This window comes from Patiria miniata, unplaced genomic scaffold, assembly GCF_015706575.1.
Source record: "Patiria miniata isolate m_02_andy unplaced genomic scaffold, ASM1570657v1 HiC_scaffold_5, whole genome shotgun sequence".
Lineage (NCBI taxonomy): Eukaryota > Metazoa > Echinodermata > Asteroidea > Valvatida > Asterinidae > Patiria > Patiria miniata.
In genome coordinates this window covers 31,969,628-31,997,382 of record NW_024037072.1, presented here as the reverse complement: position 1 = coordinate 31,997,382, position 27,755 = coordinate 31,969,628, and the positions used below count along the sequence as shown (strand labels likewise).

The window sequence follows — 27,755 nt, the reverse complement described above, 5'->3', positions numbered from 1 at the left end:
GAAAACTTCATTTAAAAGCATTACGTTGTGGTGAAATACAGAACGGTTTAAGGCAGGATTTTGCAGACTTTTGTCAGAAATCAGACTATTTGAATCTGAGAGAAAGACATTAGTACAGAAGGATATGCATTTTTCAGACATTTTGTAAATGTTTCAGACTTTCTTTTCAATTGACAATCTCATTCCTGGTTTGTACTTGGCGTAGAAATTAAGGCAAGTGCATATATATTCGACACTGAATGTTTTCAAAGGTTGACCACAGTTCAACCATGGAGGAATAAGAACACATGGTTCAACCCAGACAAATTTTGTGGTGAACTGGCTTTTACATTGTCATCCCAGGCTGTGTCTCTTTTGTTCTTGAGACAGGTTTGTGTTCATTTTATTGCCACTTTGCCATACATGTCTCATATTATTCATTCTGTCAATGATTTGTTTTACTGTCTCATTTTTGAAAACCAAAATTTCACCAAAGCCTGTTGAATCTATGTGAGAGGAGTAATGCCTTGTTGTAAAAACCTCCAAACCTTTTGGTTTCCTGAAAAAGACCAATAACCGTTACTGCCTTTTTCATCCTCACAAAATATCCCAAATAATCTGCCCACTCGTTCAATCAGTCATTCAGGTTGTCCATCAATCACTCAAGTTATTAGTTCAATCAATTCAATTTATTTCATTGTTTTTCTTTGTCTTTTTTGTTTATATAAGTTTAAGTAATTTGAGTCCAAACCCACCTGACCAATTATCATTGAATTAGTCAAATACTGAATCAATTATTTGACCAATCTATCAATCAATCAACCAGTTAATCAAATCAATCAGTCAGTAAATCAGCGGCTGATTTTACCAATTACTCAATCCATCAGTAAGCAAATTTATGATTGAATCCATCGTATACCAGTTAGTCACCTGCTAACGCTTAGTGATTTATAACAACAGTGCATACCTGTGTCAGACCAGGGGAAAGTTACTTGTCTCTGCAAACCAGAAACCCTACAAAAATATGGGAAGTACTGACAGACAACTGCTAGACACCTTGGCAACCACCTCGGCTTTGACCCTGTGACCCCTACCTCTCCGTGGACTCTGCTGCAAGACACTGACAGTGTTTTTCTTTTCCCCCGTTTCGCCTTGACATCCACGCCATTAAATTTTGATTGTCAGGCCTTACCTGGTGTGATGGAGAAAAGGTGTAAATCTGAACAGCCACAGGGAATGAAATATTCATCTAGTTGTCTTCAAGGCAAATCCCGCTAGCAGTTAAACTGGGTTGACAAATTGTGCGTAGCTAAATACGGATTTATTAGTATAGTCCAAATTAAATGATAAATCATGGTCATTAATAAATTTTTTAATTCTTTTTTGTTTTACCTGCGTAATAGTTTCCATTTGCCATTAAGATAAAACGTTCAATAATACTTGAAATCGGTTTTCCTGATTTCCATACGTGTACATTGGATACTATTTTCATAATAGTGTTGTTAAAAAATATGAAAAAATCTTTCATTGATAACAAATGATAGGCTCGATCATCAAAGTATTGAAATAATTATATTCTCACAGTTTGTCTTATATAGTGTTGAAGTACATGTACTAACTGAAAGTTTATGTGCAGTGCAGCAGTTTAAGACTGAACATTTTGGTTTTCAAAGTTTTTGAAAATTCCAAGGAAAGGTTTTTCTGGTTGTGTTTTTTTTTGGGGGGGGGGGGGATTAAATATTTGGTTTGTTTTACTATTGTGATTTTGAATTTTACCAAGGTTAAATTACATCGATGTAGGGCATATCTCAACAACATTTTTGTGACAATGTTTTTGTGTGTATGTTCATATGGAGACGTCTGCGTGTAGTCAAGGGTAAAAGGTAGTAGTTGATGGTTTTGGGTGGTTTTTTTTCTTCTCATTTTTCCCCCAAAAAAATTTAGGTAGGGGCTGTCAGAATAGGGTACCGGTACATGTAGGTAGGGAAACCGGAAGCAGAATCATTTTTGGGGGGGTGGGAGGGGGGCCTTACCCTCTTTCTCTGCATAAGGAGCAGCAATAGGGCCTTTTACACTATCCAAAATCTAAATGTTGGACCCGGGTCTAACACAAGAGTTTTCAGAAACACCTTTCACAGTAGCACAAATCCCACATGGCTTCTAAATGGGTCCGGTGCTCTACATGGGCTTAATCCAACTCTGGTCAAGGGGTTGAGAGGCTCTGTCTGGGTAGAAGATCCAAAAGCTACAGCTGACCCGTATACTTACCCAGTTAAGTGTGAACGGTAGGCCTTGCTTACCTTGTGTTTGAAGGGACCCGGTTCCACTCTATTTTAACATGAATAGGAGAGACAGTGATGAAAAAAAGCTTATTGATTGCGCGCAAATGATGTCTTACGTGTATAAACTGAATTTTTTTTTGTCTTTCCAGGTTCATCTGCACAGCCTATTACCAGCACGGCACCCTGCGTGATTTCTTACACAGTCACCCTCGTACCATCCAAGAGAGCCACGTCCACGCCATCGCTACGCAGGTCTCGGCCGGTATGGCTTACCTCCACGCCATGAGCATTGTCCACGGTCTGATGGAGACCACCAGCGTTCTGATCGGCGGACGTATTGAGGTAGGTCCATCGTCAGTTGATGTAGAAGGATCCGTGAACCGTATTTAGCCCAAAACCACACAAAGGTGTGTGGACTTTTTAGTCAGATTTTAAGTTGAATTGTTTTTTTCTTTTTACTGGCCATAGTAGTTTTGGTTTAAATGATCAACTAAATCAGTGAGAATGAATCATAGGAACAGGATGAAAAGCCCTTATTTTGTGTGGACCTCTAAGGATTTGATTAACCAGGTATACTGAATGACCTGAGAAGTTTGGCACCATCCTGTGTTTCAGTACTGTCGTCAAATTATTTCAGACTTTGAAAATGTTGTAAGGGAAACATTTTTTTTCATCGCTTTTCTATTTTTCAATTACGTACACCATTGAGATGCTGATTCTTCTGGTCAGTTCATAAGTTACATGAATGCACAGCCAATTTCATGGACGGCAACCAATGAATTGTGACATTGACTGATTGTGACATTTACCAATACCCCAATGAATCAGCTTTGCTTCCGAATTCGGGTGAAGTATTGCCTCTTTCTCAATGTTTCAAAAGCAGGGAATAATTCAAAGTTAATTACTTGTTTTCTATAAAAAATATAAAAAATTAGTTTTAATGATCTGGCAAAAAACTTCCCTCTCAAAAAAATCCCTGATTAAAAAAAAGAGACAAGAAACATAATTCTTTGAACGACAATGGGCTCTGTGCACAAACAAAAGAGGGCGCTTATTAACGACCTCCGAGAGCCCCGTGGACGGGACACACCGTGTGCGCATACTGGTTTGCACGTGTATGGCACGGAGTACAACGCGTGAGCCTCTTCGCGCGAGCCTCTTCGCGCGAGCCTCTTCGCGCGAGCCTCTTCGCGCGAGCCTCTTCGCGCGAGCCTCTTCGCGCGAGCCTCTTCGCGCGAGCCTCTTCGCGCGAGCCTCTTCGCGCGAGCGTCTGTTGGCAGTGTGTGTAAATGTCACTCCAAGTGGTCTCCCCTAACGCTCTCTTCCTTACCGTTGAGGGAATACTTGTGCTCGGAGTCCTTACCGGTACTTTCAGACTCTAAATCAGCAGGTTCTCTTTGGGCTAGAGTCCTCTGCTGATGTACTTCAGATAAGGAGTAGTATTACGGATGACATGTGAAACCTCTCAGCTTTGCTAATTTATAAATTTGATATGCACCGATTAAATGCTGACATCGGCGTGCATTGTCAAAATTGAAAGGAATCTTGTAGGCTAGAAGCATCGTGACAATGCTTTAAAATGGCTTTGAAAAGGCATCACTTTGTGCATGTATGTGTGTGTTGTTCCTCGTCCCTCTGCGTTTCTTAATCTGAAAGTCAGCGCCTTAGCTGCTTGCTGGCTGCTGGCTAAATGCATTATTCATTGTTTGCGTCGCCGAGGTTGTTTTCCCTTGTCGTGAAGCGCCGTCGAATGAGCTAAAATAGGAAAGGCGAATGGATCCCTTGTGCATTGCTGAGTCTGTTTATCAACTCGAGGGGAAGAAACACGCTATCTACGCACACGTTAGTGCATTATTGATGTATATATTATGCATGTGATGCACTTTTACTTTCCAAGGATTGGGAAAGGATTCATTGTGTGGGCGTTTCGGCTCAAAACAAGTAAAGCCGGCATATCTATTCTCCGCTGCAAATTTTTATAATTGCATTTTCTCCCTGCCCGCGAATGATTAAAAAAAATCAAGACACTCAAGCACTCCTTTTGGCTCCAAAAATGTTGTTTTCAGTGTTTATCATCTTTGATTATTGAAAACCAATCTTTCTGTTGGAATTAGATGTGGATACCTGTGCTTGGTACTTATTTAATCTATACTTATCGTAGGCTGATACGTACTCTATTGTTTCGTTGTGATGTCCGACTTGAAAGTTTATGACTTTGGTCAAATTAGCAATTGGAATATTAAGTTATTGTGGTGCCACATCTCGCAAGCACCTTCAAAGGAAAAGTAGTTTTTAATCCTGGTTTAAATTTGAATCCAATCTTTCTTGGCAGCTTGGGGAAAAAAACTTGCACTATCTCCTTTTTAGTGTTCATTAGTGGTCAGTAGTGATAAGCCAACATTCTTTGGATATCAGCAAAGCTTACTCTTTCCTTAAGCCATCTTTTGTAGTTACATATAGTTTTTCTTTTAATTTAAGAAAAAGTATAACTACCTGTATATTCTTGGCCAGTACATGGAGCGTTTTGAGCTGTACAAATAGGAATCAAATAGGAAGGAATCTTGTCCAGCAGAATTTAGCCTTCCATTTTTTGAATTACATTTACACCAGGATTGCAAACTCTAAGCATCTTTTAATTTGTTTAGCCTTTTTTGTGAAGCTTTCGTACCATAACATTTACATGCAGTGACCCACCCCAAAGTTATTGTTTTGCTTACTCTTTAGGGCATAATTGGGGAAGGGATAAGATCATTTATGGGGGATAAAATCATATTTCAGGGGTAATCGGAATCATGTATTTGGTTTCAGTTAGGACTGGACTGTCTGAAATGCATACATCCAAAATAACCAGCACTCTTAAGCAATTACAGTATGTCAACCAAACACTCTGATATGAAAGCACTGAAATTAATTACAATTGAAGGAATTAATTCAAGATGGAGTCGGTGGTGCCCTGGGGGAAGGGAGGGGAGGAGAGTAGGGGATGTGGGGGGGGCAGATAGAAACAAGGCCTGCTTAGCCACAGAAAGAATAACCTTCTGGATGAGATCACACAAGCCTGACAGACTGTCAAATCTCGTTGTGGCCCCAATGTCCCAACTTCTCACACGTTGAGATTGAATTGTGGTCTCGGGTGAAATTGGACGGACGTAATCTTCTCGTCAGCGTGGCGAAAGAATCGCAGGGCGTAACTAGTCACTCCTTGTGAGTCAGAAATGGGAGGGTAGGAATAAAACCCAATTAGGCTCAGGTGTAGGAGCAGCGTCCCTCTGTCGGGGGCTTGGGTGTAGGCATGAAATAAATTGGGATTATCTGTCCAGGACAAAGAAAGATTTACAAATAGAAATTCACCAAGTGTTTTTTCTCTAACTTTTTTGATGCGATTTTTACTGTCCTCTTAATTGCCAAATGGCTAAATGCATGTATTTAAGCGGCACATTTTCTCTCAAAGATTTCAAAACAAAATAATCATGCCAAAAATTCATGCAGTTTTTTTTAATGTAAATGATTAATTAATTCGAAATCATGCATATTTGAAACAATAAAAATGTGTGCCCTGATAATCTGGGATATTTTTAGCCTTGCCCAAACCAGAACTTCGCATGTGTTGACAGCAACTCTTGTGCCCAGAATTATTCATGATTTCAGTCCCCTCTTTGAGAGCAGCAGACTAGTGTTATGAAATGGCCCGACACCCTTTGCGCTGTAAGTGTCTCATCAGGAATGACCTTGAGGCCGGTTTGCTCAGCTGCATCCCTCATCACTTGCTCTCGCTCTCTCCTCTGCAAAAAAATGCTCGACCATGCCAGGGTATATAAACCTAGGAATGCATAATGAATCCTGATGTTAAACCAGTTCCTGGATTTTGCACGTATCCATTTCAGAATTTGTAAAGAATTTCAATAAATTTGTTTTTAAATATGCTGTTTAATTTTGGAATTGAAGAGTTGAAGAGTTAAAGGCTTTAAATGTTTCTGTCTTGGAAGTATAAAACAAGCAAATCGAGATGATATTCTAAATTGGGGCATTTAAAATTTTTATGAATTAATCGAGAGACCATGTTTTCAATTGAAGGTTCGGATTGTGTGACATCAGACAAACCGAACTATACAACTACATGTGTAAATATTTGTTTTCGGGTACACAAAATGGCCAGGCACCTTTCAGAATATGGTTTCCCTTTTTTGTTGTGCAAAATATCTCTGGAGGTTTCAGATGGATACAGAGCTAATAAAATACTGAAGAGGATAACACGGTTTCAGCAGGAGTAAGACTTGAAAAAAAATCCGTGCGAATAGTGCACACTCCCCTGACATTTTGTTTCGAATGGAAAGCTTCACTTCAGATGACGATAATAAAGCTGTCGTTTTGCAAGGTTGTCTTTTGCATGCCTCATCCCTAACATGCACTGAAACGAATAAGGATTGAAGGATTTGGACCCAGGCATGTCCGTATATTTTGTTTTAAATATAATTAACCCTCCTATGCAAACAAACGTGCACTCTTTGCGAAGTTCTCCATTCAGTCAAAATCAGTCAAGTGACTGTTTTTAACAGTTAAGAGCTCCCAGCTTACCGGTACATAAAACAGGATTGACTGGCTGTGACTGTTTATGTAACTTGACACAGCTATGCTTTGACTGTAAGACAGCTGTGCTTGCCTGCTTTTGTCTGTTGACTGAATTTGACTAGTCACTAGTGCTTGCTTGAAATATGATCTCATTGATCTGACTGTTGGTGACTAGCCTGTGTAAAAGGCATGGCAGGGGAAGAGGATTGATTTTTGACTGTCTCTGACTGTTCAGACAGCTGGAGGGTTAATGTGGATTCTCCAACAGTAGGCCATGCAGCCATCAATGGCAGGCACAGCACAAATAAATCATGCAGCATGGATCTAACTAAGGGCACAGTAATCAAGCAGATCATTATAGTTATAATAATTATTATTAAATATTATTTCCCCTTTTAATAAGTCATGAATTGTTACATACAAATGTAACATCCAATAAGAATCATCGGTAAATTACGTTGAACACTTGAATTGTACACCATGCATGTCTGTTGAAAAAAAATATGCATCATTGCACACGCAGTAAGTGTCAAATTTTGGCTCAGCAGCAGGATTTTCATGAAAGATTTTGAAACCCTGTGTCATAATTTGCAAAGAATTGAAAAGGTAGGGTGTTTCAGTTGAAAACAGGCACCAAAAACCCAGTAGACATCCTTCTAGCTTTAGACATGCTCAAACAAAGGCAGCAGGAGTGTTCAATGCTGTACAAATGTACACGTGTACAGGGGGTGCACATGCATAAAGTATATTCATACATACATTTTATGCACTGTATGTTACAAAAGCTGCATTTACAGACCGAAAGTCAAGGCTATTAAATGTAACAAATCCAGAGAGAATATTAATCTTGGATTGGTTCGGGTTAACATTTCATGGGAAATGCAATTTTTTTTCTTTTAAAAGTACTAGCTTGCAGTTAATACATCTGAAAGTCATAACAACACCCGCATACATCATAAATGTCTGATACTCAAAACATGTCTGCACTCAAACTGAAATGATAAAAAGAGAAGGGGATATATCAGGATGCCTGGGCCTCCTGTGTATCAGGTTCTAGGCCAACAGGTCCTGACGACGGAGCTGGTAATAGAATTATGAATTATTCACACGGTCTATGGGACAGGCTGGGACGCATCGGCCCCATGTCCCACAACACTCAAATGGGATCCTGCCGCTGCTGAGAATTGGGGAGAATGCTGGGCGATGTGCACATTTGGTGTTAATTACAGTATTGGCATCAGCACAACAGACCACAACATTGATAACTCTTGAACTGTAGACTTTACAGATTACAGATCTGTGTTTGTTCAAAACAAATGTGGTAAATGGTAAATACATATGTGACTGTCCTATGTTCCTGTGTAGTTTCACCTGAATCAACATTCAGTCATTTAGTCAAAAACATTTTGCACCATTCAAACAAATAAATAAATAATACAAAAAAATAATAAATTGCTAATACTAGTTTTTCATTTATTAAGCACAAGTGCATTAGAAATACGGTTACACCTCTATGTTCTGACACCCCTATGTTCCGACTGCACATATTCCTATTCCTAACCCTAACCCTAACCCTAACCCTAACCGGGAGTAACACAATCTAGGTTGTCGGAACATAGGGGTGTCGGAACATAGAGCAGTCACCAGAAATACATTCTAATGCTCTTTAAACGTACATTATAAAAGACCATATTTTAAAATACTGAAAAGTATTCAATTATGGAAATGTACAGGAAAAAATGGAGATTTTCATCTAAGTATAAACTACATGTATAACTTAGAATTATCATTTAAAACAATGAATTGAAAGACAAGTGTAACATGTGAACAGATAAACTGAAAACAAGCAAACAGACATGCACAAGTTTGTAAACATAAAATAACCAGCGCACAATTCAAAGCGAGATCATGGTCTTGCACCCTTGGCCCCCCCCCCCTATAACGCTGATAACATCATTAACCTTTTACTGCTGACGTGTTCGTTTCTATAAAATGCAACCACAACCCCAACCACCTGTGCACAATGCATATTATGAATGAAGTTGAAACCATTGTGTGTTGCATGATACCGAGCCAAAGATACAATACCACATGCTTGGTACATCTGTCATCCCTTCCCCTGCCCTCCTCACACAGACAGACAAAACGATGACTCATTGATAAAACTGTCTGCCCCGCCTATGCACTACCAGCATCTTTGAGCCCATTATATGTACTCCAGGCCACACACTGCTGCCGTTTGGAATAATACAACAGAGGATTCCAACCTCAATTTGAAATGCACAGTGTATGGGATAATCATTTTTCGATTGATAAATATTATGCAAATGGCTGTTAGATATGTAAATATTCAATTTTTAATAAAATAAATAAATATAGGCTTTAAAATAGCTCACATCAACTTGGAAAACTTATAATTAAATGTTATTTAGTAACCAATGTTACTTTACATACATCTTTTAAACTAGTCATCCCAATCCAAATAGCTTTTTTTTATTTCATATTTAACTTACTTACATTTTTATTGAACTCAAATCTTCAGAACTCATCCTCCAAACATGCAGAATGTTTGTTTCATTTTAAAGTACCGGTATTTCTTTTTCATTGTTTTTCTCATTCAGTGCATTCAGAAAAGTAACTCAATGTTCAAATACACATACGTTAATAGTCATTCGCATAAAGCAACAAATGCAAACAATGAAACAATGTTTAAGTCAATGTCTAACCCCGACAGTTTAGTTATCCAAAAAGAACTCTAGCTTTCTATTTGTTCCGTCAACAAAACCTTGATTGTCTCCACATCATCAGGGTTTCCAGATACACAGGATGATGCAGCATCAGGAATCGAAACAAAGTATAATACCTGCCCTCTTTTCCCCCACAATATATGAAACTGATACCCAACTGTTGACAGTAAGAGAATGACTCAGATCAACAGTGAAACTCATCAAGGCGTTCCCTGTATTCAGGGGCCAATTTCATAGAGCTGCTTAAGCAAAAAATTTGCTTAAGCACAAAAAAATCTTGCTTAATATAATCAGGTTACCGGCCAAAACTCCACTCGATTGTTATGCTAAGTAAGCAACAGCTAAATACCAGTCACAAGCAATGTACATCACATGGAGTTTTGGCGGGTTACGTGATTTTACTAAGCAATGTTTTTTCGTGCTTAAGCAAATTTTGTGCTTAAGCAGCTCTATGAAATTGGGCCCAGGTCATTATGTCTCTTTGGTTTATATCCAAGTTATTGGGGTTTTTTTTCTTTGCTCATTTGTTTTTCTTAAAACCTTGCCAACTGAAAAAGAAAGTACATGTAAGACTTTGTTTTTAAGGTTTCTTGAGAAGAGACCTTGTTTTTTTGTTTTGTATTCATGCAAGTCGCACGTCACGAGGCACTAAGGCCAATCAAGTTCAAGGCCACCTGGGCCCAATTTCACGGCGCTGCTGAGCACAAAAATTTGCTTAGCACAAAAACAAGTCTGGCTTATATATAAGCAGGTTACCAGCCAAAACTCCATGTGATTTTCATGCTAAGCAAACAGCAGCTGAATACCAATCACAAGCAATATAAATCACTTGGAGTTTTGGCTGGTAACCTGCTTTTATGAGCCAGACTTTTTTTGTGCTAAGCAAATTTTTATGCTTAGCAGCGCCGTGAAATTGGCCCCAGAGGAAGAGACAGAAGAAAAGGGGATGATAGAAAAGGAAGACAATTAAGTTCAACATGAAAGATGAATGTTCACATTGCGCTCAAACTGGGATAGGTTGTAGTAACCTGGAAAACGGGATGGAGGTAGGGAATTTCAGAGTAAGGCAGTGCGTGGAAAGGAACATTTAAAACATTGGAAAATAATTCAAGGAAAATCACTGTGCCGACATATATGAGTAGCTTTATAATAACCTTCGCAGCTGTTTCACAAGACCTAGTGCACGTCTGAACGCGCACGAGAACCCCTTCAATGGAGCAACCATTGTGCATGTTATTGTACTAAGCAAATGCCCCGTGATGGATTATCTGAACAATGCTTCTGCCATTAAAAGGGGCCTTTGTGATAGAATGGATAGATTTCAGATTGCAGATTATTATTTTGCCATTTTTGTAACCACGCAAAAGATGAAGAACTAGTATCAAATTCATCATCTTAGGACGCTGCCTGGCAGCCCTGCCTGTCCTCCCCACTGACATATACCATTCAGAATGGATGGCCAAAGCATCTACTTGTGCCTCGGTACGGTAGTTACCCTAATGTGATGGATGGATTGTAGCCACATCATCAGAATGGCCCAGGGACTGCACTTGAGACTAGTGGTACTTCATTAAATGGTGCCTGAAAATTGTGTTCAGTCTGGCATTGGAAATGTGTACACATGACTGTCCCAGTCATCATGATCAAGAAATTTCCCCCCCCCCCCCCCCCCCCCCCGGAAAAAAATTATATATAATGGCAGGACGGTTTTAGAAACGCCCGTCCAGTCATTCTGCAAATATTTAATTAGTTCCCTGTCATTAACTATCAAACTGAAACTACCGGGAGATTGTCTGTGCCATTGTCATATCGTATGAGTAAATATTCAAATGTGCTGGGCCTCTATGCTTAGAATGAGTAATAACGAGTCGTAAAAAAATTGAACAATGCCATGGCAATGAATCACCAAATTGATGCGTGAGTCAGACAGAAACAATTGTTATTGTTTTCTCAAAAACTGGGGAGGGGGGAAATGGAAGAGACATGGTTTGGCTGTCGTGTCAGGGGCGGATGTGGTTTTCAGGAAATGCATGGGGGAGGGGGGGGGGTATATTTGAGTGAAGGCGTGCCCTGCCCCCTTCGCATTCTAAGGCTATTTCAGAATAAATTTAGGATCTTTAAGTAAAATGTTACTATTTTTGGCAACATTTTACTATTATTAAAATTTCCAGCAGCTGAAAAAGGGGAGGGGAAGGAGGAAAAAAGGGGGGGGGGAAGACCCCTACATTTACTACTGCTACCTGTGTGGATTAATTATCTGAAGTGCGTTCATAAGCTTCAACAACATACATTGCACAAACATTGGGAAATATAGTCAATGATGAGGATTGATCGGGGTTTTTTTTATTGGGGGATGGCGGTGGGGGCGTTAGGGGGATTTTTTTCTTAGCCTTTAGTGCTTCTGTAGTTAGTTTTTAGGCAATGTGCTTTCTACCGGTATATCGCACATCGTGTGTATTGAAAACTTCTACTTGTAAGTGTCAAAATGTACGTTACATACATATTAAAAATTATAAACAATGCAAACAAAAACAAAAAGGGCCGAGATCGTTTCCATACTTCACCCTGAAACAGTGCACAGTATATTATTGCTAATTTTTTTTCTTTTTTGCAAATTGACATGTTTCTGGGCTTGTAGTGTACTTCACACCATCAAAGTGTCCTCCCACGCCGGGCTATTGTGAGACTGGCTACGTACACAGAGCTCCCAGTCAATGCTGCACAGAGCCAGTGGACAATTCTGTGGTTATACATGTACATACATGTACATACCGGTACAAACGTGTAAATTTGTGTTTACTTGAGAACAACTTGATGGTTCGTGATTAATTTTCTTGGATTAAACCACCTGCATTATTTTAATTGGATTTTCTAGTTTCATTAATTAGAAATGTGTCAGCGCCAGCCGCCATGCCAGGGCAAGATTGATGGTCCGTGGACCACCGTCACTGTTGTATTGTACAATGAAATCAGTCATGATTCCAAGTCTTTGTACGTCTACATTATAGTATGAAGGTCAAGATTAATGAAACCAATTGTCCGCTTTTTCCATGGGCTATTGATGACAGGCTGTTCATCCTTGTCAGTGAAATGAAATAACATGAGTCACTTTACTACAATAATTGTGGTCTTTACCTACTCAGTACCTAATCGAACTAGTCATTGGCATTTGTATCTGAATGATATGTGGAGAGCACTATAAATTATTTACATGCAGATAAGATTTTCCCCCAAACAAATTGGGCCAGGTATACGGTGTGTGGTGTAGTTTAACAATTTTTGTTTTACTTTTGTCATTTAATTCGGTTTGCAATAAAAACGTTTTCCTGTGGTTGATGAACCATACTTTGGGAGGACAGATATTTTTACATTCAGTTTCAGAACCTAGCTTATTTTTTGATCCGTGTAGACCTACCTTTATGTTCTTCATCACAGATGTCATGAGATATACAAATTTAACTGTGCCATATCTTGTCTTATTCGAACAAAAGGAGCATGTAGAAATACAGCCCACGTACGCATTAAAATGAATCCTGAAAGCCATTGGGGAAAAGCGTGACATTTGACTTTTCCGAAGAAAAAAAAATGCTTGAAAAATAAACGTAACAAGAAGAGGCAGTAATAGAAATGATAAAAGAACAAGCTCGATTGGATCTCAGAAGCTGCGGGCCGACAAATTTTGTGTTCATGCATATGCAGTGTTTTGAGTTTTAAAAAAATCAGCTTTTTGACCCCAGTGACCTCATGATGACCTTTGACCCCAGTTTGGTCATGTGACATGTTGGGGATGGGCTACTGATATTTTTGACAAAGTTTGGTTGAAATCGGTCAAAATATGTAGGAGCAATAGACAATGTCAATGCTACTACATGTAACTTACTAACGGCGAGACATGATGATTTGTTAAACTGCTACCCGCAGCTAAAAACAGAAGAGTCTGAAATAATAAAAACTGCAACAAAACGGAAAGTGTAACTGTTTGTCCCAAATCAACCCTGCTTTTTTTTCTCGCATACATGTGTGTATTCCCCCCCCCCCCTCAAATTTGTATAGAGTAAAAAGGGCACGGCTTCATTTCTAAAGGCATACCCTTAAAAAATGCTCTCTTTTTTTTCAAAATAATATTTTTTTCTAGGGAGCAGCAGGATTATCTTGTTTTAACATCTCTCATCTAGCTTTGAGATCAGTGATAAATGACAGGAAGCAAGCTTGTTTTTTTCATTTATTCATCATCCCGCCCACTCACAGAGCAGTTGCTCAACATGCATACTGCATACAAAACTGATCCCGGTTTGGCTGAAACGATGTACAAACTGTAATTATAAAATAGAGGGTCAAAAAACTTGAAATGTATTCATTGGATATTTGAAATTAAATAAAAATTCAGATTTGAGCAATATTTGATACCCTGGACCCAAAGGGAGTTAGCATCCCTATAAAAACAAAAACAAATCTGCGCAAATTTTTCTGCCAAATTAGCATAAATAATGACGAAGATTTGTAACGGAAATTGAATTGCGGGGACATAAAGAAATCATAGTTGATTGAGTTAAAGTTGTGCGATTGTTGGTAATTATCCGCATGGCGTGGCGCTCATCGTTTCATGGCCGGCTTGGCAAAGCGGTGCTGCCAGGGGATATGAAACTGCCCGAGGCCTGCATTGGACTCTCATCAACCCACTAATTAAATATATTGCAGCTTTTTTTGGGGGGGGGGGTGTTTTTTAGCAGGTCACAGGAAGTTCAAAATAGAAGCATGGCAATTTTATGGAAGCAATTTTATATTATATATATATTTTTTTATTCATTTTGTGTCGCCAAGTCTGCTTTGATATTGCCCGTGGATTCAGGGTCACGCAAAAGTAGGGCACATGACACAGATCTTAAGCAGAAAATACAGCCAATAAATATGAAAATGGACGTACGGCTCTACACGAAGTTTAGTCTTACCAAAAAAGGAGACATAGATCTGTCATTTACAAATCAGATTATTGTATATAGTTGTTTGAAATGAATAGTTGCAGCATATCCCATAGGCCAATTATTATTTTTTTTCATTTTTTGTTGTTGTGCATTATTGAATTTCAAAATAGGGGGGCTCATTTTTGCATGAAAGTGTACGAACCAAACACTGGCAACCTAAAGTGGGACATTAGAGATCTGAAGCAAGATGAAAGCTGCATGCAGTTTGTTTTGTCTTAAATTGTTGGGAGAAACATCCCTTTAAGTTGAAAACAACATTGAAAAGATACTATAGGCAACAAGTTTTCACTGCAAAAATAATGGTATGTTTGGACAGTTAACGACATGCACATGGTGTCCATTTTCCACTTGTGCATTCTTCTGCAAGTATCAAACCAGGCAATTGTGGGCTTCTTGTAGTCTTGTCATGGTACATGTATCCATTCTAATTAAAATTAAAATTAAAATTGCAGAAAAAAAAATTGAGGAGCAGTAGATTTTTCACTAATAAGTGAACACCGTAATAAAGTGGATGCCGTAACTGACGTTAAATTGAATTTAATTTTCTTCAAAACTGCAGGAAGCTTGAATATCAATAACACTACATGTACATAACAAAAACAGTTAATTTAGATGTTTCTATTGCCCAATGCTTTTGCTATTTTTTGCTCTTTTAAACATCACAGCACACCAGTTTAGCATTAGTTACGGCTTCTGAATTTCCGGCATTGTGCTATAATGATTTTTTTTTAATTATTATTATTTGGGGGGATCACAAAGCCTGAATATTTAAACTTTCACTTGTTTAACTTGCCAGTGGCTTGCTGAAACATAATTCCTTCACTGCCGCCAGTTCTTAGACTCTCAGACTGAATGTCCCAAATCAAAACCTCTCAAAGAAAACAGAATCCTTTCCTTTCCTAGAAATCACCAACTGTGTAGCACTTGACCCTGTCCAAGCCCAGAAACCTTTCCTGGGGGGGGGGGGGGGTACCCCTGCCTGTGCCCAAACCATCGTTGTCATTTGGTATTCTACCGCACCGACCATTGACGTCAAATCCCGCAAGTGATGTCAGACTTCCCTTCATCTCACTGACATGTTTTTCTGCTGCATTTGTTTTCTACTCTCCGTCTCTCTCTCTCTCTCTCACTCTCCAAGTCTTCGTTCACTCATAACGTCGAGTTTGATTCCCAGACCGGATATGTGACAGGGCAGGCGTGATAGGACCTGTTTTTTCGCAAGCAAGGACGGGCCTTGGCTGCAACTAACGCTTATCGATCCTTCTCCAATCCTTCTTGAGATGTATTTATGTGAGGGAGCGGTAGATAGAGGTATTTGGAAGACTTATGGACCGTGCTTGGCCATGTGATAGCTGTGCAATCATTGTATTAGGGTGTCAGTGCAAGATAATCCATGGATTTTCTGTGTGCAAATTAGCAATATTGATGGAATTTCTCTGGAAAGTACAAATGACCCCATAATTTTTCCCAATATATAAATTTAATGATTGAACTGAGGCCTTCTTTTAAGAAAGGCTGGTTTTCTTAAATTAAAATTTGATAATACTGTGCTGCTGTTGCTTTTTATGTTTCTGGAATATACCCCCCCCAAAAAAAAAAGAAGTTACATTATTTCCTGTACATGTGCACCACATGGTGTTGGCATTGTACGCAGAAAAGAATAATACATTTGGGAAGCACCTTCATCATTAAATAACAAAGTACAAAGAATAAAATGATAACAATTGGATACATATATGAAATGATATCCAAGAAAATAAACTGATCCTAAAAGTCCAAAAACTGGAAAATGTCACAAACCTTGAAAAGGTTAACCTACAATTAATAACATTGAATTTAAAAAATACTTGACTGCTAGACAATATAGCTCAGTATTCACCATCACAAATCCAAGTTTTTACTCGCAAAGCTCATATCATACATCATACATGACAATGTTATTATAAAATATACAAAAACTACAACGAAATACATGATATTTAAGAGTGATATATTTCCAGTACTCTAAGCAATGTGTGCCTGCGCTCGGATCACCCTTTTACCCTAACCATGCTAACTCCCAGTACCATTCTCACCTCTGGTCATAGTTGAATGTGATTAAATTGCTGCAGAAGCCAGACATTAAGACTAACACACCCCAAGGAGCCCTTCGGTAAATAGGGAGGCAGGCTGGCTGTGACAAGATATTTTCTTGGAGTCTGTCTTTACTGAACATTTACATTGATAACCTCCTTTTTTTTGTGGGGGAGGAATTTTTGGGCTATTTTTTTTTTTGAGGGGGAGGGAATATCTTGTCTTAATTTTGAGAGGCCTTACAACATGCATTGTAATTTTTTACAATATAGATTTATTGTGCTAGTTAGAAACATACATCATACTCAAGCAAAAAATGTATGCCCTGCACAAGGCTGCAAAAGAAAATGTTGACAATATACCCTGGTAGTTTGGGCAATTATAAGTTTAGTTTTTAATTTAACAAATTAAGTGGGGATTTCTTTCAGTTACAAATCAATCAAAACTAATAAATAAACATTTAGGGCTTACATGTAGAATTATAGGAAAGAATACTGTAAGTAACAATTGAAATTGTCAAAAGATATAAAATGAGACATTCAGCACAAAATTTGAGCTTTCCATTGCAAACAACAGTTAATATAGCCAGCAGAATAAGATGGAAATGGATTTGTTTGATGACAAAGCAGCTGTCGCGCATTTATGGCACAATGTGTTTATGCATCACTTAAATGCTTTTCCTGGCAAAAGGCATGATTGTAACAATGTCATCGAATGCCTGAGAGATCTGACATACATGTTCTTGGTGGCATCAAGTTTCCGTTCATCAGATGATCAGTTGATAAGTCGCAAATGTAATAACTTACATTGACAGTTTTTGCCTTTGGGCTGCTGTAATCTTAAGCCACGCTCTGGCTTCTTAAAGTGGAAAGTTCTGTTTTGAAGAAAGCAATATTGGTCTATTTTTTATATTGAGGGACTCATTTTTTCATTCATATTTCCATTTTGTGAAGTACCTGTACAGTGGAAAGAATTTGGATGTTAAAGTAAAGGAATATGATAATTTTAAACAAATGTTGATAGTATTATATTTAGGCAGAAAGCCTACCCCCCCCCCCCCCCCAAAAGCCTGCTCAAGAAGCTGTGGGTGCCCCGGTTGACATCCACCGTCTGCCACAAATTAAAGTGATACAATCAGTTTCCTTTTTTGGCAGCATAATTCAAACACTCAAAAAGGATTTACTCTCCTATAGTTAGACCATTCAAAACACCTCAAAATCTGGGTGCTGGCAAATTGGAGGGAAAGAAAATGCTGGACCTTTTAAAATCCTCCAGAATTTATTGTTACTGCACTACCACACCTTTCAATTCCTTTTGAAAGGTATTGAAATGCAACTTGCTGAATTTGCCCACAGAGTTGCTTCACCTTTGGAAACCTTTTGGAAAGTCCCAAAGTTCAGCACTATTTCACCTTTCAAAACCCTTTGGTCAGGCAAATTTAATAAATGTTTTAAAAGGTCTAATAATTATCTTTGCCAACTGCACTGGACATAGCAGGGTTAAAGAAATATCTACATGTACCGGTAGATGTTGTAAAGTTGAGTATCAAACACTTACAGCCTCCAAAAATGTATAAAATGATCAGGATTTAAGTAATTGAAATTAAATATTTTCATGGAGAAATCTGAAAAATGGCAGCAGCTTTTCTGTCATAAAATTTAATACTGCTTTACTCATGAATATGGAAATTTATTATGTGAAATGAAAACTTTGCTGAATATGTACTGTCCCCAACAATATTTTTCATTTGGGAAATAATGAAATCAATACTATTAACAAATCTCATTAACATAAAAATCAATTTATTTACACTTCTTGTGACAATAATCTAATTAGAATCAATCAAAAAACAGGAACCCTACATATTGAACATATTGATGATAAATATAAACAGTAAGGTAGTAGTTTATGAATCTATCTTCGTGATTATGGATCGTTTTATTTGTGGGTCTTAATTTGATAGTGAACCTTGTACTTTTAAGGCATATTTTTGTTATTATTCATCTACACTATTTGCTTTTTGGTCAATATTGCAGTTCTCATTTAATGTTTCATTTTTGCACTGACATTTGTGCAGAGAAAAAAAGAAGGAAGATATTGATTGATAACTTGTTTGCAATTGTGTACTATTCAATTTTGACTCACATTTTACATTTTACAACTGTACATGAATTGCAGTGTTGTATACACGTATACACATGTACTATTATCACATGTACCTGAGACATTTTCTTGCACTGACATTTGTGCAGTGGAAAAAAAGAAGGAAGATATCGATTGATAACTTGTTTGCAATTGTGTACTATTCAATTTTGACTCACATTTTACATAAATTTGTACAACTGTACATGAATTGCAGTGTTGTACATATACACAATGTACTATTAGTATCTGAGACATTTTCTTGCACTCATCAAAATGCACTTGACTTCAATCAAAAAAGGTTGAAGGTTTCTGAATGTTGGGGACCCCATGCCAGCTAAATGTATATACATCCCCATAGGGGCTCCAAAGGTTGGAAGCCCTGGGCGAGATGAGGGCAAAAATCATACATTTGGGAGGCAAATGCCCATCTTTAATCATCCCTCCCGTTCCCCCTCTCCCCCACCCCAACTTGAATTTCCAGGTGAGATTTGCCGTATGACATCCAGTTTCAAATACATGTAATTAAACAAATTTCTGCTGACCTTGCGTGCAGCCAATTTACATCAAGACTTTCCACTTCAAGGACCGGTGGATACTTTGCTTTAATCAAGAGCCTGGTCATGCCACTGATTTGATCTGGAGCAAGTTATACAGGAATTAAGCATTCCGATGGACTCGGCAATTAGATTGTGAGCCCTCAGAAACACACTTCGCAACGGAGGGAAATCAAAGGAGTAGAGATTTTGAGCTGGCCCCACGTTACGTCGCTGGTCTGTCTCTCAATCCCTTACTCCTAACGATTGAAGGAAGCCCCCCTGGAGGCAAGCCAACTGGCTCCAACCGACGACGTCTGATTGGACCAGGTCACTTGTAGAATAATTGAGCTTGAGTTGAGCCCTGTGCACTTTAGTCTGGGACTGCTCACTAACAACACGATTGCGATCTCCTAGTATTGGGTTGAGTTTAAAATGTCATCAGAAATTCTATTTGAAAGACTGGTCAGCCATATTACATATTTTCTTCTAATGGTGTGAATAATATTTCCTTTCATTGTAATAGTAAAGATGTATAATCAATATGAGTATTAAAGCTACAGTCCATCATTTGCACCTATCCAAAAAGTAACTGACGAAATTACTGTTGAAAAGCATATTTGGTTTAAAGATAGAAATTGCACTAAACTCCCTGTGAAATTATTCTTTCTGGTAAGCTGTCATTTCGAAGAAAACAATGAAAGAAGGCAATTTCCAACGATGCGTCTAAAGACACATTCTTGGAAATTTCCGTTAGTACCGGTAGTTCAGTTTTATAATTAGGCGAAGGGCATGCAAGCATTGACTCGACGCATACGTGTGCACGGTTGCTATAATTCGTCAGTTAAGTGCGTGACATGGCGTATCTGCAATCGGCTGAATGAGAATGTGTCCCGGACGCTAAATTCGGGCGTAATTCAAAACATGACTCTGCAACTTTTGATTAGAAATTGAGATCCTATAGAATAATATTTTTCCCAAAAATATATAGTATTCACTGAGCTAAACTTTCATCCGGTTAGTTGTTAAGCACTTTTCTTTAGAGTTTGAGCACTTTCGTTGCTTCACAAATGAACAAAATGCACAAATTACAAATGATGTACTCTACCTTTAGAAAAACGTTCAGTACATCTAACTAGATCTAAATTTTGTACTTGTAAATGTTACTATTTTACATTAGAAAAAAAGCACTTTGGGAGATATTTAAAATGAACTGAATTGTCACCAGTGATAAACATTTCTATTGTTAACAAAAAAGAGATATTTTAACAGTTTAATGCATTTTGTGGTTAGTTTAATGATCTTAATCTTACTAAAAATGAGGTTAAGAATGGCTTAATAAGAAAGCATCAGTCATGTAAAAAATAAGGTGTCAACTTGAAAATTCATCCTACCGTTAAGAAAATATTATCTGTGCGATAAGTTTATTCTGTGGCTGGAACTGTGCACAGCTTCCCGAAAATATTTTTTTCATTCGAATGGATGAATAATTCACAATGATTTGATAACCTTATCAAGCAACCTCCCGACGTAACGAAAACTGGCATGACTTTATTTGAACTATTGCCGTCAAGCCGGTGTATTTTTATCTCCAAAATTCGATAAAGCACTGGGCTGTGCTAGGCATTGGCCAGAGACACCGTGTGTTTGCCTGACATTAAGAGCCTGCCCTGCTCAGGGCAGTGCAGTCAGGTCGGCTCCATGCAGCAATCAAAAAGGACAATATCCCTTAGATTGAATCTTGAGCCCCGGCAATTGCAATTCAGCTTTTTTTTGTATGTATGTACACACATAGCCTTGGCTCTTTTTAATTTCTTTCAGTCACAAAGGTCTTTTTTTATTTCGGGTAAGAAATGAGGAAAGGGCAATCCACAGTTACTTGCATAATTTTGGCATCCTTTTATTGTCATTGTGATGTGGCTATTATATCGGTGATTTTTTTTTCTGTGTTATATTCTGTGGGAATAAAGCCACTGGGCAATGTTTCTAGTCAACAATGTAAAAAAAAAACGGAGTAATTTAACGTGATAATGTTTCAAAATGGTAGTATTTTATTAAACACAAAATATGCAAACTTAACATGTCAAAGATTGGCATCAAAATAGTTAATGTAAAGTCAAACTCTAAGACGTAAAATAAGTTACAAAGAAAAGGAACCTTTATAGTTTTAATCGCCCTCCATTTTTTTTCCTCCAAAAAGTTGCATGTTATAATCAATCAGCTGTTCTCTTTAACCTACTCCTTTGGCAATTTTGCTAGGAACTCTCCTGGGTCCTCTAAAACGCTCCCAGAAAACAATGGCTCATGCTTTTTATTTAACTTTCCAGGGGTATCATTAACCCCCATATTGAGTAATAGTACCTAGAATCTATCTGCTGAAATGTTCCAACATCCTCTTAAGCGGCTTGTTGTGCTTGTGGCATTTAAAGGCTCTGAGAGGGTTATGATTTACATACATGTAATGACAATAATTTGTATTATGCACATTTTGATCATGTTGTAACAGGCATATCTACAGCTGAAATCCAAGCACGGATCCTCTACACAAGGATAAACAAATCATCTGAGCTTGTGTACAAAATTTACGGAATGGATTGTCTACATGCGTGATATGCCGCGTCAGCTCATAGAGCAACGCTTAGAACATGTAGAACAATGCGTGAGCGCCTTGATCACCGACAGCTGGTGTCCTGACAGAAATTTGACCGCTGTAAGACTGCAGTTGCGCGCCGAGTCTTGCGCACGCACACACACGACGCGCAAGTGCCGTATCAACCATCTAACCAGAAATTTGGGGAAGTCGTTTATCCTCGTATAGAGGATCAGTGAATGGAGTAAATAAAAACAATGTATTGAAGAATTGTCACCCTGTTTACAAGCTCTACATCATTTACTTCTTTAGTATGCAGAAAGTAAGCTGCACTACAATTAAACTAATATGCAAATATGAAATCAACAGACGGGGTTGCCAAGGAAACCTGTTAAACAGTTTGCCCCCTTCCTTTTCTTTTTTTTTATCGTGTTTTTTTTTTTCACCATTATTTAACAACAATATCTTCCCCTTGTAATTGACAGACCATGGCCATCAAAGTTGTCATCGCCAACTTCTCCAGGGCTGTTGACCTGACTCGAAGGCCACCCTCAGATGTCGACAGGAGCTCGCAGAAAGATGACGCTGTCAGTAACGCTTCAAGCAACACCGTAGTGGCCAACGTGCCAGGATCCACCGTGAATCAAGAAACGGTAGGTCTTTGAATTAGGGTTTGCAGTTCAACATACAGTGCACCACTGACAGGTTACCAAGGAGATGCACCTTTTGACAGGGAATCGAATCATGGGAAAATCCTGAATTTGCAGCGTCATAGTGTCTTTGTAGTTCTGTCTAGAAGGGGTGGTTCTTGACTTGTCTCTAACATGTCTGAGGGCGTATGTCTCAAATATAATCAATTGTTCTTTCATCAGTTCTTGTAATCAAATATTTTGTTATGTTCTCGAGTTGTTTTAGTGACTTAATAAAAGTAAGATTTAAGGGTTTGCATGGTGGACATGATCAATGAATGGGAGGTTTGCGGTAACACCATGTGAATGATATCTCTTAGTGAGTTGTGTGGTTCTGAGAAGAACCAGTTGGTTTAACTCGACGTTTCGAACAGTGTGCTCTGCTAGTCATCAGGAGACAGATGCTCAGCCGTGTCTCCTGATGACGAGCAAAGCATACTGTTAGAAACGTCGAGTTAACCTCCCATTCATTAATAAAAGTAAACTGATGTCATGAAAAGGTCTCAATTATTTGAAGGATTATAACTTAAACATGCTTTGGTTGATTGTTTCCTTTTCCCCTTTATTTTCCTTTTTTTTTCTTAATGCTATGGTTCCCATTAAATGACATAGATGTAGCCTCAGGTCATAACAAATGTCACCTGATAATGATAAATTTTGGTGTGCTTTTCTTTTGGGGGCTGGGACTCCAAGCAGATAACCACAGCTCAGCCTCAGGTGCCAGAGAAGGCTCCTTTCACAGGAGATGTACGATCCTTCGCGCTGCTTCTGCTGGAGATGATGGCCTGGCTGAAAATGATACGCATACCTGAGGACGGGCTGGCTATCAAGACCAAGGCCTGGACGTTGGACCGCAAGCCCAACCGAGGTGTCACCCGCGGCTGGACTCTGGCCCCCGCCGACACCAAGGCCTGGACTGCCGACATGTGCCACGTCAACTTGAACAGGAATGCCAGTGGCTCCATGGATTCCTGTGGCAGCAGCAACATCAACAGCAGCACAGATGACGGGCTGGCAGATGCACCCACGATGCACTGCTGGGAGAACACTGTCGTCGACTGTGCCCTAAGGGATGGCTACCGGTGCCCCTCCCCTGAAAAGTTCCGGTTCCCTGCACCTGACAATCCCTCCTGGGAGGAGATTGGTACATATCCCAGGAGGACCAAACAGATCAAGGCCTACCGCATTGGAGAGTTCTCTAGCGACCGCACGTTAGAGAGCCATCCCAGTAAGGTTGGCAAGTTCCAAGGCTCTTCTGATTCTTCTGGCGGAGGCTCCAAGAAGGATCTGGGCAATGGGCCAACGTCCAAAGAGGAAGCCAAGACAAGCTTGGCCAACATGACAGAGGATGGGAGCTGTTGTATCGTCAACCCTTACTTTGACATGATGGCATCAGACGATGAGCTTACTTCACAAGAAAAACCACATTCCTCTAAAGAAGTCCCTCATGCACCATCAGGGAGAACAGTGACTGGCTCAGAAAATGTGGAAAAGGAAGAAAGCCAAAGAAATCCAGGAGCAAAGGAACAGAATGGCAAATCAGGAAGGAACAATTGTAGTCAAGGGGTTGATGAATCCCATTGCTCGAAAAGAGACAGCATGTGCAGTCTGGATAGTGGCATATCATCACATCAGAGTTCCATGCGCAGCAGCAGCAGTGATAAAATGAACAGGAGGGCTGACAGTGTGTCCTCAGGGATTAAGACAAAATCCAACAGCCTGATGATGAAGCGACAGAGGATGATACATCAGTCAGATCTCCAGTGTACCTTTGAGACATGCCCTGAGAACGCCAATGACACCTGCTTGACTAGCAAGGGTAACGCGCATCTGCAACCAGGACAGAATGTAGAGACTTGGGTGGAGAATCATGCCTCCCAGAATGGCCATCATAGATCTGGTGTGGTGCCAGACAGGACCAGCAGGGCCAAGCCAAGAGTCCCAGAGACCCTTCAAGAGATAGAATGTCTGGACGTGTCTCCCGGAAAAGACACCGTCATACACACCACAGCACAGATGCATAACACCAACCTGAAGGAAGCCCATGATCAGCTGAGTAGGACAGAGTCTAACGATGAAACCAATGGTGACAAGTGCAATAGCAAATCACAAGTAACTGTAGCAAGATCAGCTAGTTCCCTCTCGCAGTTTTACGTCCGTAAGAGGGCCCCAAGGCCCCACAATATCACAATAGTCCCTGGGAGCACCTCCACCCTTCCTACAAACCTCCAGAGGAGAACCATCCATGCTCCAGACAGTCCTAGACTGATGGGCATGTGCCGGGGGCGACCTAGCTCCTGCCATGGCCAGGTGGCAGCCAACAAGAGCAACTCTTTGGACTCAGGCTCATCTCACGGTCAGGATTCGGTGGACAGTTGTCCCCAGTGCTCACCGGGAAACCCGCCTTCAAGTGCCACCTTGTCAATGAAGTCTAGAAGCTTGGAGGATTCCTGTCTATCTCAGACATCTGTCTCTTCCCCTAAGACGTTTGTTGGTCTTTCTGAGCCCTCATCATCGCCAGGCATTCCAATGATGCGCAAGCTCCACCGTCAGGACGCCATTTTGGAGTCCATCAATGAGCTGTCCTCTCGCGTCATCAACCATCACCCGTCCCGCAGCTTCGAGGACAAGCTCCAGTCCAATCACAAGAGGTCGAGCCGCCTCAAGGCGGGACCCGGTGCAAAGCGAATCCCCGTGACCGGAATCAACCAGCAACATGTCAACTTCTGCCAGGAGTTGCAAGCATTGCTTCCCTGCCTACCCAAAGTGGTGCTGGGTTTCTGGTGGAAGCAGCAAGGATGCGGACAGGCTGTGCTACAGTGGATTGACTCACTGAAGGACTATGATGGATGCCTTTACACTCAGGTGAGTCTCCTTTGCAAACAAAACATCTGTAATGGCCATATGCCATACACGCATTTACCGGTACTTTTAAAAAAAATTGGCCTACAAAACTTTTGACCATCATACAAATATAGCTGTGATCCCTGTTTTGTGACACAAATGGCTTATAAAAAAAACAAGCAACTCTAACCTCAGGGACCTGATCTTATTAGATACAAGTTTCAGACAAATCAAGTTGATCTGCAGTAGGCTTATTGTATTCATTGTACACATTGAAGTCATCAGTGTCGCATATGCTATACCTTCTCTGCCCTATAAGCTTGTTTTTATGCGGAGGCCACACAGCACCCTGAGGGAGCCCCTATTGACATGCATTTTTTGTGTCTTATTATTTTGTGTGTGTGTTACCTTTCAACCAGTTGATTGGCATTCTGGAATCATGTTGGGGGAAAGAGCCAGCACTTCCATCATCCCAGGTTCACCTCATGCTGGATAACTGCCTCACAGAAGTGGCGCTCTAACTGCACAGCAGCATTCCATTCTGACTTATTAGGCCGGTACATACTTCATGCGAGTGTGAATACGATGCGAATTTGACGTCACTGAGCATTTGCTGCGAAATTCGCGGGAGTTGAAATGTGTTCAATTTTTGCGAATTCACAGTGTGAAAAGTTGCCAATTTTTGAAATTTCTTTGAAATGTTGCAAATTTTTGCAAATTCACAGTGTGAAAAGTCACAAATTCATGTTTGCGTTCGCACCGAGTATCATGAACCGGCCTTTACTCGTACATTTTCATATACACGTAGAGGCAGTTTCAAACCCACTTACCCCTCTTTCCAAGGGCACTGGTGATTTCTAATACCTTTAAACTTGCATTGGACAGATTATGTTTACCCTTTAACCTGTGCCAACATGTTTGAGCAATCATTGGACAGATTTTGAATATACATGACCCCAGTTCAACACTTCCATGTGTGCGGATTACACTAATGTTCAGGGATTGGAGGTACATTGATCATGGCCAGACAGTGACATGTGAGGAATGCCTTTAATTGTCACAATTCAAGTTCTTATTTGACACCGATGTTGACTTGATTTCAGAGCAGAAGAAAACTCGCCCATCAACCAACTACATTGTAATTCTCCAAAAATATATTCACATGTATAAATATCAAAGATATTATGTATACAAACACATTTGAAGCATTTAAAGTGGATTTTGAGATCAGCGTCCTCAATTTTGGGGGCCGAGATCTGTGTCAAATAATGGTGGGTAAATATTCAATATAAAACAGTAATCATGTTATATCATCTGAGTATAGTACTGTATCTAACCTGAGGCATTAAAAAGTATTACAGTATCTACATCTGTATGGAACTTGTACTATGTAAATACTATGCATTACATTTATAAAAGCAAACTGTTCATGCATTGAGCCAATGAACTATTGACCCTATCAATGGCTTAAAGGCATGTATATGCACACTTTTTAAATTTTGCTATACTTATTAAATACTCAGAAGATTACCCATCTACTTGGACTTCAACGTCAAATATATTATTGATGAGAATAATATACCCTAGTGCTGATTTAGGGATTGTACATGAGAGGGTGTAATTCAGAATATAAAACAGCAAACTATTGAATCAGAAGCACTGGCAACAGAATCCAGGCGACCAAAAATTGTGCACCAGTTTTCACTTTTTTTCCTCAAAAGGTGGAGAAGCTACTGAGCCCAAACTGGTTAGCTAATTGTCATGCAGCCTAGTACTAGTCTAGATTTTTGAACAAATGTGTTTGTTTTTTGGCTTTGAAAGAACAAAACAAGACATAAAAGCAAATAATCCTACATGTATACAGCGTGGTGCAAAAAGAAGGAAACCCTCTTTTGACAGCAGTTTTCACCTACTTGTTGAGCATACACACACAACATGTATTTCAAAAGTTCAATTTAATGGTATTTAAAATATTGATCTTTAAACATAAGTGACGAAAAAATGATTGCAAAGGTATAGTTTAAAAATTGTTATGTGTCAAACCTGTTTGTCCACCGATGGCTTTATTCCATCCACTTGACTGAGCTCCGGAGCTTGATTTGAAGATGGAAAAAACACTGCTCTAGACTTGCCCGTGGACAACAGTGATTTTGGTGACTTGTATTCAGATTAGCATAATAACGCTAGTCTTGTGATTTTTTTAAAGCTTTTATCTCCACGTGTTGTTGAAGAGCTAAATGTCACTACATTTTTATAAAAAAAAGTTCATATAAGTTAAGTAACTAGGTTGAAGTACCTGTCAAAAGTGGGTTTCCTTCTTTT

The 27,755-nt window shown here is 39.4% G+C and overlaps 1 protein-coding gene across 1 annotated transcript in view; it reads left to right on the top strand.

The window, feature by feature from the left end:
• The window catches only part of LOC119741457, a 42,948-nt gene extending 15,660 nt beyond the window's left edge, over positions 1 to 27,288 (top strand). The window contains exons 5-8 of the mRNA XM_038217213.1: positions 2,411 to 2,603; positions 22,386 to 22,553; positions 23,286 to 25,454; positions 25,853 to 27,288. Of these exons, the coding sequence (XP_038073141.1) occupies positions 2,411 to 2,603; positions 22,386 to 22,553; positions 23,286 to 25,454; positions 25,853 to 25,954 (2,632 nt within the window). The 3' untranslated portion in view covers positions 25,955 to 27,288. The remainder of the gene's footprint in view (positions 1 to 2,410; positions 2,604 to 22,385; positions 22,554 to 23,285; positions 25,455 to 25,852) is intronic.
• The last annotated feature ends 467 nt before the right edge of the window (positions 27,289 to 27,755 follow it).